Genomic DNA, 12,459 nt, shown 5'->3' on the forward strand with positions numbered 1-12,459 from the left:
ATAGCCTACATTGTTCTTTGTACATAAAGGGCAGTCAAAATAAGCCTGGAAACTATTGGCCAAGGAGCTTTTCATCAGCAATTGGGAAGTTGTTGGGATGATTTTTGAGGGACAGGATTTATGTCACTTCAAAGGGCAGGGACTGATTAAAAAGATTCAGCACAGTTTAGTGTAGGGGAGGCAGCATCTCACAAATCTGATAGACTCTTTGAGGTGGTAACTAAAGTGATTTATGAAGGCAGGATAGTAGATGTTGTTTATATGAACTGTAGTGAGGCTTTTAACAAAATTACACTTAATATATTAGTACAGACGATTAAGGCACGGATAATCCAATGTGTGTGGGCAAACTGGTTTAAAAATTGGCCGCTTGTTACTAAGCAGAGGTTAGTGGTGAATGGGTGCTTTGCTGGCTGGAGAGCTGTAACAAGTGACATAGCAGAAGTATTGGTGCTGGGAATTTTGTTGCTTGAAATATACACTCAATGGTCACTTTATTAGGTATACCTATACACTTGCTTGTTAATGCAAATATATAATTGGCCAATCATGTGGCAGCAATTCAATGCATAAAGGCATCTAGACATGGTTCAGACCAAAAATCAGAATGGGGAAGAAATATGATCTAAGTGACTTTGACTGTGGAATGATTATTGGTGCAAGAAGGGAGGGTGTTGGGGTATCTCAGAAACCGTTGATCTCCTGGGATTTTCATGCACAACCATCTCCAGAGGTTACAGACAATGGTGTGAGAAACAAACAAACATCCAGTGAGTGGCAGTTCTGTGGACAAAAATGCCTTGTTAATGAGAGAGGTCAGAGGAGAATAATCAGACTGGTTCAAGCTGACACAAAGGTGACAGTAACTCAAATAACCACGTGCTACAACTGTAGAGAACAGAAGAGCACCTCTGAAGGCGCAACACGTTGAACTTTGAAGTGGTTGGGCTACAGCAGCAGAAGACCATGAACATATATTCGGTGGCCACTTTTTTAGGTATGGGAGTCACCTGATTAAGTTGCCACTGAGTGTTAGATAAATGATTTGGATGAGAATGTAGCAGACTGATTAGTAAGCTTGCAGATGACACAGATGTTACTGAACTCAAAGATAAAGAAAATGGTTCTTTAAAGATATGGTGTTACATAGATCATCTGTAATGGCAGATAGAATATAATCCAGACAATTCAATGGTTCAATGGTACAATTGTGAGGTAATGTAGTTTTGGGAGTCAAATTCTCCAAGGATATACAGAGAAGAGTTGGATAGGTGGTGAAAAAGACATTGGGAATGCTTACCTTCAGAGGCATTGAGAATAAAAGTTGGGATGTAATGTTACAACTATAAGAAAACATTGATTAGGCTGTACATGTTCTGTTCAGTTCTTTTACAATACCACAGGAAGCATATGGTAGCAACAGAGAGAATGTAGAAGAGGTTCACCACTGTGTGCCTGCAATGAAGAGCTGTAGTTATAAGAAATGTTTGAATAAACTGGGTTTATTGTCTCAGGAAGATAGGAGATTGTTGAATGACTTTATACAGGTTTACAACAATATCAGCAGTGTAGATAGGAGATAGAAACTTTTCCCCAAGGTAGGGGAATGTGGAACTGGACAGCATAAATCTAAGGTGAGAGGGGAGAAATTTAAAGAAGACCTGAGGGGCGTTTTCCTCAGAGCGTGGTGAATATTTGGAACAAACTGCCAGAGGTGTTAGCAGTGGCATTTAAAAGATTTTTGGACAGGTACTTGGACAGAAGGGTAGTTGAGGATACCCACTGGAAATGCAAATTTATGAAACTGTTCCTCTAATCTAACCTATTTCCATAATAATGATTTGTTACTCTAAATAAGAATAGGTCGTAAATGTTCCACAAACACAAGAAAATTTGCAGATGCTGGAAATCCAAAGCAACACACAGAAATGCCAAGGAAACTTAGTAGGGCAGGCAGCATCTATGGAAAAGAGTAAACAATCGACATTTTGGGCCGAAACCCTTCATCAGTCCTGAAGAAGGGTCTCAACCCAAAATGTTGACTGTATACTCTTTTCCATAGATGCTTCCCGGCCCACTGAACTCCTCTGGCATTTTTTGTGTGTAGCCCAGATCATAAATGTTGTTATTTCCATATGTGGGAGTGTTAATAGGATTAATAAAGGATAAACTGGCACAGTTGAAGTCTCCTACCACACATCAAGTACACCCGCTTGGAGTCATCGTTTCTCCCTAGACAACAGAGCCATCTCCTCTTAATGTAACGTCCTGCAACCTGGTATAATCCTTTTAACTGTTTTGTTTACATATCCTCCAAAACAGCCTATTATATCTTTTAGAAATAGGTTCAAGATTCAAACTCTCTAAAGACACCAATTAGCCACGTATGGACCAATTATGCATGGTCTTTTAAATTTTAGTTTTATTCGCAGTTAGATCTTTACTGATATGGAAATTCATTACTGTGGATTTCAGGCAAATTTAATCCAGTCATATCCAATTAAATGAGTGACTAATGAATGGATAAAAATGTGTGAAGAAAATTAAATTTCCATGCACAAATTCCTTTTGCTATCATTTTACAGATAAGTACCCTTATTAAATGAATAACTGTTAATGGCATAAAATTAGTTTTATGAAATGAAGGAGTCTGTATTTCTGTGGTTAACTGTGGTGCTCTCATGGTCAGGATAATTAACTCACTTTACCAAATGCTATGCTAAGATCTCTTTACTAATATACAGTGTTTCCCTTATGAGGTAAAAATGCTTGATGTTTTCAATGACATTTGAGGGTTTTTTAACTATTAGGATGGTAAAGCATATTTATGTGTGAAGATTTTATCTTAAGCATTTTATTCTTTAAGGGAGTCATCCAATTCTTAACAACTGAAGCTAAATTTCAGAAAAGCTGTTTTGGCTACAAAGAGCTTTTGCTGACTGTTGTTGCAAGTGGAACTGAAGTTTAGAAAGAGAAAAATGTTATGTAATCATAAAGGTGTTAGAGAGGCCTCACCTGGAGTAGAGTATGCAGGCTGAAGAAATGATATACTAGCGTTGTAAACAGTCCAAAGATACACAGTAGGATGGAATCCTCGGGATCAGCATGTTGCTCTGTCACAAGCAGGTAAAGGATTTAGATCTATATTCTTTAGAGTTTAGTAGAAACTCATCCCACATCACCCAGGACATGCCTTCTTCTCATTGCTACTATCAGGAAGGAGATATAGGAGCCTGTATTCAACAATTCAGGAACAGTTTCTTCCCCTCGGCCATCTGATTTCAAAATGGACATTGATCTCAACCTCGCTAGTTTATTTTTACTTTTGCACTACTTATTTAATTTTAATTTAACTATTGTATACATATATATACACTTACTGTAATGCCCAGTGTTTTTTCTCTATTATTATGAACTGCTGTCACAAACAGGACAAATTTCACAACATCTACTGCTGATATTAAATCTGATTCTGAATAAGGGCCCATTGTTGTAATGTGAGTATTATTAAAAGTAAGTTAATACTAATCGGGAAGCTGTGGTAGCAAGAGGCGGGATCCAGGGTTGGCGGGGTCTTTACTTCTGCTCTTTTGACTCCCGGAATGCATTGTATATAGTTCCTCCACCCATGCTGCACGAGGTACCTGGAAGCCTCTGTATTGTAAATATCATTTGCCGTCCCAGATAAAGATGCTCTTTTGGCCATCAAATTGTCAAGTGGTCTTTTTGTAAAGTAGAAGTTACCACAGACATGAATATCAGAAGCATGACCAGGTTGGTACTGACATGTTTCCACTAGTGGGAGTGACTTGAATGAGAGGACGTACTTGTAAGATAAAAGAGTAAAAGAGGAGTCATTCAAAACTGAAATGTGTAAGAATTATTTCACACAGAGGCAGTGAACCTCTGGAACTCTCTAACCCAGTGTGCTGCGTATGTTAGGTCACTGGGGGTATTTAGAGAGAAAGTAGATATTGTACATTTTTGGCAGACTGGGGAATTCTGGGTTATGTGGAGTTGGCACACTGTAAGAGCTGAGGCCTGAGGCACATTGGCCAGGATCATATTTAATGACACGGTAGGTGTGAGGGGACAGTTGCCAACCCCTGCTTTTGGAGCAGACCACAATCTGCTGGAGGAACACCAAGGGTTGAGCAGCACTGGAACAAGGAAGGAATTTGCTGACATTTCAGACCAAAACCCATGTCCTGGTGCAACTACCTTGATGTCACAGTGATGAAAATGCACCATCTCTTCAACTTCAGCAGGAGGCTGAAGAAATGCAGCAAGTCTTTGTCAACTCTTAACAACTTTTACTGATGCACCATGGAAAGCATTCTGCCTGGATGCATCATGGCTTGGTATGGCAACTGCTCTGCATGTGAGGCAAGACACCACAGAATGTTGTGGACACAGCTCGACACATCATGAAATCCAGCCTCCCCTCTATGGGCTCCATCTATACTTCGCGATCCCTCAGTAAAGCAGTCAGCTTAAGCAAAGACCCCACCCACCCTGGACACTCTCTTTTCTCCCCTCTCCCATTGGGAAGAGGATACAAAAGCCTGAAAGCACACACCACCAGGCACAACAACACCTTCTATCCTACTGTTATTATTCCCTCATTGCAAATTGAGTGTAGGTGGTCTGCAAAACAGTGACTGAGTCTGTGTTTGATCTCACCAATATAGAGGAGGCTACATGGGGAGCACCAAATGCAATCGACGAGATTGAAAGAAAATCCACGTGAACTTTTGCCTCACCTGGAAGGACTGTTTAGGTTCTAAACACAAGAGATTCTGCAGAAGCTGGAAATCCAGAGCTACACACACAAAACACTGGAGGAACTCAGCAGGTCAGGCAGCATCTATGGAGGGAATAACCAGTTGAGATTCGGGCTGTTACCTTTCCAAAATATTAACTATTTATTCCCCTTCAGATGCTGCCTGAACTGCTGAGGACTGGGTGGTGGTGAAGGAGCAGGTGTAAGGACAAGTGTTACAAGGCAGGGGAAGATTCAGGCAGTGTTGATGCAGGGTTTCAACTTGAAATGTTTATGGTTTCTTTCCTCCTCAATTACCCCTCCACCCTGCTGTCTTCCTGCAGCAGATAGAGTGTTGCTCCAGATTCAAGTATCTGCATTCTCTTGAGTCTCCCGCTTCTGGTTTTGGTTTCACGTATTCCTCTGTAATCCCCCATTACAAAACATGTGACTGAACAGTTTCCTTTGCAAACTGAATTTATGTGCACTATAAATGGATATGAGCTGCATCCAACATCGATGTGTGACCACAAGAGCAGCGTTGAGATGGAAATCCGCCCTGTGTGTGTTCTGACAGCTCTCTTCGTATCTTTTAACATGTAAGAGACCAAGAATCTCTGACCCCCACCTCCTGAATAATACAGCATCACTAATGTTATCTTCAAAAGCAATCAAGATGGTTATGTTGATAAACAAGCTAAAGCACATAAGAAAATCAGTATTATACGTCAAATTAAAATAACTTTAATGACAAAATACAGCCACAATATCAGGCATTATGCACTTCATAGTGAGATAATAGAGAAAAAAATGACTGAAATTTTACAGTTACCCAATTAGTTTAATTATTGCGCTAGAAATTATATGGTTTCCCAGTAAAGAGTGATATTAAATAGTGAAAAGGGATAATAATTAATATATATGGTTACACTATGGAATGTTACACTATTCAGTGAAGAAAGGCGTCCATCTTCAATATGCACAGCTTTACCATGTAGCATTAGAAAGCTAATTAAAATGGCTGGACAGCATTCTCACATTTCAATTCTAACTTTGCAGGAAAAGAGGAAAATCCAGGAGAAAATCACAAGACAACGGTTTGAAGTGGATGAGGAGAAGCTAAAGCTTAAGCATTTAAAGGTACAACAGTTAACAAATGTTCTGTTTTTTTGTCCATGGATAAATGTGTGAAGAAGCATTGCATTCAATGAAGCATTAAAGATGAATGAGATTTGAACAGATAGATTCAGTTTGGACTTTCCGTTCAGTTAGTTGATCTGGCCGTTCACACTGTTATTAGTGATTTTGTTTATCAATCAATTTAGATCAACATCGATCTGGTTTATAGATTGGCCAAAATAAAATAAAGATGTCTATCAGACTTTCTGATCACTGTGAATCCTCTATTAAGCTGCCTCAGGAGATTTTTGCTACAATAAGTATCAGTTATTGTTAATCTGAAATAGCTCTTCCTCCAGTTGAAAAACATTTTGTCCATGCAACATAAAGAAAATCAAGGCTGGAGGAAGATGAAAGGATAGAGTAACAGAAATGGATGAAGACTACTCCTCTTATCAGTCAGAATGCAGGAAGATTCAATTCAAACATATGAGACCCAGAGGAGCTCTGACAGGGTGGACATGGAGAGGGTGTCTCTAGGCTATGAGTTCACTGTTTAAAACTAATAGGTCTCCAACCTCATGCAGTGAGACTGCAACAATATGTCCCCTCACAGCATTGTGATTATATGGAAGTCTCCTCCTCAAGCACAGTCTTTGAATCTTTTTAAAAGCAGAAATAGATTCTTGAGAAATAAGGGAGTGAAAGTTAATGAAGGGTAGATTAGAAAGTAGAGCTGAGATGAAAATCAGGTCTCTTATGATCTTACTAAATGTGCAGGTGATTTTTTTTTCCTCCTCCTAAGTGCTTTCACCTTCTAGATCAGTGGCCAGAAGGTCTACTCATGGTGACCTCAGAATGAAGCCAAACTTTGTTGGAAAATTACTGAATGCAAACAATAAAATGCATTGTGCTAATACTGAAAATTTCTAACACTGTGCTGTTCTGAACAGTCAAAGTCTTTGAGGGAACAATGGCTTCTGGAAGGAGTGGCCAACATCACTCCTCAAGAACAAGAGGCAATAAGAAAGCAGCATCTAGAAGACCAGCACCAATCCAAGCAAATGGAACAAAAGATTCTCCGGTAAGCTAGAGATGTAAGGGTACAGCTTGTAACTCCATTACTAAAATGGAAATTCCACTTAAATGTAGAACATTTAACAAGACTGCTCAATACAGGCCCTTCGGCCCATATTCCTTTTTTTATAGTGGGCTGGGGAGTCATGTGCTGATTTTACCCTCTACCCAATATTACTTCTGAATGGCATTAGCAAAATTGGGCCATTCCACAATGCTGGTTCAAGCTTAACACATAGTTTTGTCTTTATTTAGAATACTTAGTTTCTCTAGAACTAAAACGCAAAAGTTGGTGTGGTGCTGTGGATTGTGTAGAAGGCTGTCACAGGTTACAATGGGACGTTGATAGGATGCAGAGCGGAGCTGAGAGGTGGTAGATGGAAGTCTATCTGGAGAAGTGTGAAGTGATTCACTTCCAAAGGTTGAACTTGATTCTTAACAAGTACAGGATTCTTAACAATGTGGAGGAACAGAGGGGTCTTGGAGTCCACATCCACAGACCCCTCGAAGTTGCAGCACAAGTTGATAGGGTGGTTAAGAAGGCACGTGGTGTGTTGGCCTTCATTAGTTAGGCAGTTGAATAAAAGAACCACAAGGTAACGTTGCAGCTCTATAAAACTATGGTTAGACCACTATGGCAATATTGTGTTCAGTTCTAGTCACCTCATTATAGGAAGGATGTGGAAGCTTTAGAGAGGGTACAGAGAAGATTTACCACAATGCCGCATACATTAGAGAGTGTGTATTATGAAGAAAGGCTGATCAAGCTAGGGCTTTTCAATTTGGAGTGGAGAAGAATGAGTAATGACTTGATAGATGTGTATCAGATGGTAAAAGACGTAGACAGAGTAGACAGCCAGTGCCTTTTTTTACAGGGCAGAAATTACTAATGAGAGGGGATAATTTTAAGGGGATTGGAGAAATGTATGGAGGGGGGATGTCAGGGGCAGGTCCTTTTTACACAGAGAGTAGTGGGTGCATGGAATGTGTTGCCAGCAAGGATGGTAAAGACAGACACATTAGAGACATTTAAGACACTCTTAGATAGGCATACAGGTGAAAGGAACATGTGGTGTATGTGGGAGGGATACATCAGATTGATCTTGGAGTAGGTTAAAAAGTTGGCACAATATTATGGGCCAAAGGGCCTGTACAGTGCTCTACGTTCTACGTTCTAAAATAAAAATAGATGTATTAAATTTCATGGACCAGAGTGATTCAATCTGATAGTTATATATTTTTTTGTTTTAAAATATAAAGTTTAGCAACATAACCTGTATGTGCACAAGGCTGATAAAAAAGCAATCTTGCTCAAGGAATGTAGTTATCCCATCAGTCAGGCATACTCCATCTATTCTCTACCCTGTCATGGACTCTGCTCCATTTATTTCATCTTTGATGGGGACTATTCTCCAGTGGCTCTAATAGTACAGATAGCATACTATTAATTCCTTTCAAATATATTGTACACTGCACAACGGAAGAGTATAGCAAAGAATGATTGAATGTTTTACACTTACCCTATTAGTTTAATCCATGTGCTAGAAAATGTATGATTTCCAAGAGTGAGTTAACAGTAAAAAGTGATGGTAATGAGTATGTTTAGACGCATCACTCCTGCCCAGTGGTCGCAGCGAGCTGCAGGATATCTAACCTTGTCCTGGGCTGCAAGCTTCTTGTTGCTTCATTTCTTTGGAGTGTTTTCAGGAAGCTGAGGATTATTCAGCCACGGCTGCTGCAGAAGATAGTTTGAATTCCTTTGCAGCTTAGTTATACAAGGCTGAAAGTTACTCAAGGTTGCTGTTACAAAAAGGGATAAAATAACACATGTTGCTATCAATATTACATGGCATTAGGGTCCTGAATCTGTAAATTTAAAAAAGTAAGCTACCTTGAGTAATGAAGTTTATTATTTGAGAAGTATTGCAGAATGTTTTGGTCTTCCAAGGATAAAATTAGACCATGTTCTGTTTGGTAAAATATTTGAAGGTTAAAATGTTTCTTTAACCCATTGACAGAATGTTATGTCCATTGTGTGATAAATATGAATCACGCTTAAGAGGGTGTTTCAACTAACTGGTTTTCCATTAATATAAAGTTCCTACTTTCCATTTCTTTTGTGACTTTCTCAATAACAGGAAGCACTGAAATTAAAATGATTAATATGGAAAATATGTCAAATTCTACTCCTATATTTAAACGTTGACAAGTACTGTACAACCAATTCTAATAGCTGCACAAACATATTAAGTAATGCAGTCATTCAAATAACTTTCCTGATGACGTGTTTGGAATGAGTGCAGCCAATTCATTGCCAGGTTAAAATTAAGTGCATACTTCAGTTAATACACTCATCAAACATGTACCTTTTCCATTTGAAAACAATGTTTTCTTAACAATCTTTATATATGATTTGGAATATTTAAAATGTTTGATTGCTTATATGTGGCTTTTTTTTTCTCTCTCTCTCAAGATGGTTGTTCCGTTTTCTGTAGATAGACTATATCTGCTCTGATCAGAGAATAGATTTATGAAGTAATTTGCCCCTGCAGGATTGCATGACGCAACTGATTAAAAGAGTTCCCTTCTGTAGCAATCCTGAGCTAAACTTGGTCTAAGTACACAAGTGACAGGTGCTACTGAAAGTCAGTGGAGAGAGGGAGTAAGTATTGGGACAGCCTTTGTGTGTAGAGTCACACACAAAATCTGGAGGAACTCAGCAGATCAGGCAGCATCTATGAATAAGAATAAAGAACCAATGTTTTGGGCCAAGACCCTTCGTCAGGACATTTGTGTGTTAACTTGTTTTGTTAACTTCACTCTTAAGTGACTTAGCTCTAACTTTTATGCCTTGATCATAGACTCCTTGTTCAATAAAAATAGTTCCTCTACATCAGGCGAGTGTAAATAAATCGAAAGAAACCACTTCAGCGACTTATCTTCAAAGTCGATTCAGGGCTTGATTTCCTGCACTGCACGATTTCTTCGAGCAGAAGTTTGTAAAATGTCTCCAGCAGTCTCTGAGGCCATCTTAGCAATCTGTTTTTAATTACTTTGTTCTACATTGTGGTTTGCCATGCTGTGAGATTGATAACTGCATTACCTTCAGGCAAAGGAGTCAAATCGCTTCTCCCTTTATAAAATCTTTTACAGTGCAGTGCTTGTTAAGTAGCTATCAGAGCAATGGCATTCATGCAGGTTGATGTTTTCTGACTATCTTCCAACTGTAGGCTGTTGTAGCATATAACATTTCTGCAGATTTCAGGTGCAACTTCATCAGAAAACCAATTGCATTCACCCATCACCAACATAGTACATCAAACTCGAGCTTAGGGAGTTTCTTCTGGGTTTGCTGATGTGCTCATGCACAGAGGCAATTGTGCATGTGCAGAGTGGCATGCAGTAAGTTACAATATGCCACCGGATGCCACCTCCACAGGATTCACTCCCACGTGAATTTGTATGGCAGCAGCTTTCTAAATGAACATGAGGTTACCTTCAGGGAGCCTAGCCATTCTCCTGTCCATGCATTGTAGCCTGGGAGCCTGCCTTTCAGTGAAAAAAATTGCCCTGGCTCCTTCTTGCCCCCAGCCTCCCCTAAACCAACTGAACAGCTTCACGCACCTCTCTCTGACCCTGACACCTGACTTCCACTCAGCTTCAGTTTTCACACATTGTCTCACCATTACCCTTACCCACACACCCACGGTATCACTCTCTACTTCCTCATCCTTGAGCTTCTCTTCACCACCTTCCGCATGACCTTGCCCTTACTCTACAGCGTGCAGAGGAAAGGGCTTTCATTGCATTAAACGCGGAAGGTATAATGCCATGTAAACAAAGGATTTTTTGATTGGTGGGTGGGCTTCTTGCATTAGTACCAAGTAGATTAATAACTAATTCAACACAAGCTGAGCCACTGTGCACTGCATTCAGTCTGCCTTTCCCAGCGTGAACGATTTCTAGCCCATAGCACAAACAGTAGGTTAGCACTAAACATTCTTTCTACCACTGTATGGCACTAGTGCACTTCGCAAGAACTGCAAAGCAGCCAACAACAAGCTGTTTACCCTGAAGACATGGAATCATCAGCCCAGCATTTAAATTAAATCAGAATCTAATCATGACTAATAATTTTGGATTTAATGTTCATTGAATAAAATACCATACTGTGTTGAGGTTATTCGCATCCTGTGTTGTAGTAGAAATAAATTAATTTAATTCTGTTCTGTTGCATGAGTTCAAAGTAAATTTATTATCAAAGGACTATATATCACCATATACAAACCTGAGATTTCTTTTCTTGCAGGCATACATGGTAAGTCCAAGAAACAATAGAATCAATTAAAGACTGCACACAATAGAATGGCCAAACAGCCAACGCACAAAAGACAAAAAAAGCAAATATAAAAGAGAAAAATAATAAAAATAATAATAAAAAAATAAATAAGCAATAAATCGGAATATGAGATGAAGAATTCTTGAAAGTGAGTCCACAGGTTGTGGGAACAGTTCAATAACGAGGCGAGTTAAGTTACCCCTCTCATTCAAGATTCTGATAGTTAAGTTTATGTCTAATATACTATAAACATTTAAAATTTGAGTAAAATATAAAGTTCTTTCAATTGACTTATCAGGGTCATTTTAAAGCATTTTGTGAAAATATTTAAATGTATTTTTCATATTTTCTTGCAATATGGAAGGAGAACATTCAGCCCATTGAGTCCACACTAGCTCTCAGATCAATCCTATCATTTCAAAATCAGAATCAGGGTTAATATTACTGGCATATGTCGTGAAATCTGTTAATTTTGCAACAACAGTACAATGTAATACATAATAATAGAAAAAAACTGAATTACAGTATGAATATATATACTAAATAGTTAACTTAAATAAGTAGTGCATTAAAAAAAAGAAATAAAAAGTATTGAGGTCACATACATTGGTTCAGTGCCCTTTCAGAAACTGGATGGCAGAGAGGAAGAAGCTGTACCTGAATCATTGAGTGTGTGTCTTCAAGCTCCTGTACCTCCTTCCTGATGGTAGCAATGAGAAGAGAGCATGAGCTGGATGATCAGGGTCCTTAATGATGGACGCTAAATTTTTGAGGCACCACGGCCATTAAATACTGAGCTGTAGTCAATAAACAACATCCTGACATAGGTATTTGTATTGTCCAGACTACGTAGAAAAGCCTGCCCATTGACCTATTGTAGTGATATGCAAATTGCAGTGGGTCCAGGTCCTTGCTGAGGCAGGAGTTCATTCAAGCCATAACTCGCCTTTTAAAGCACCATCACCACAGATGTGAGTACTACTAGATGATAGCCATTGAAGTAGCTCAGCCTAGTCTTCTTGGCCACTGGTATAACTGTTGTACTTTTGAAGCAGGTTCCACTCCTTACTCACGTCCTACTCTCTCTCATATGCTTATAACCTCCCCTAATTCTACTGCAACACACTAGATTAGGAGTAATTATAATTATCAACAAGACTAC

General features: G+C 39.1%; 1 protein-coding gene across 4 annotated transcripts in view; it reads left to right on the forward strand.

Moving 5' to 3' along the window:
* The window catches only part of palmda (palmdelphin a), a 123,873-nt gene that overhangs the window by 89,110 nt on the left and 22,304 nt on the right, over positions 1-12,459 (forward strand). For all 4 annotated transcript variants that reach the window (XM_073062755.1, XM_073062754.1, XM_073062752.1 and 1 more), the window contains exons 3-4: positions 5,822-5,902; positions 6,835-6,965. In XM_073062755.1, the coding sequence (XP_072918856.1) occupies positions 5,822-5,902; positions 6,835-6,965 (212 nt within the window). The remainder of the gene's footprint in view (positions 1-5,821; positions 5,903-6,834; positions 6,966-12,459) is intronic.

The sequence above is a fragment of the Hemitrygon akajei genome, chromosome 12, assembly GCF_048418815.1.
Source record: "Hemitrygon akajei chromosome 12, sHemAka1.3, whole genome shotgun sequence".
NCBI classification, from domain to species: domain Eukaryota; kingdom Metazoa; phylum Chordata; class Chondrichthyes; order Myliobatiformes; family Dasyatidae; genus Hemitrygon; species Hemitrygon akajei.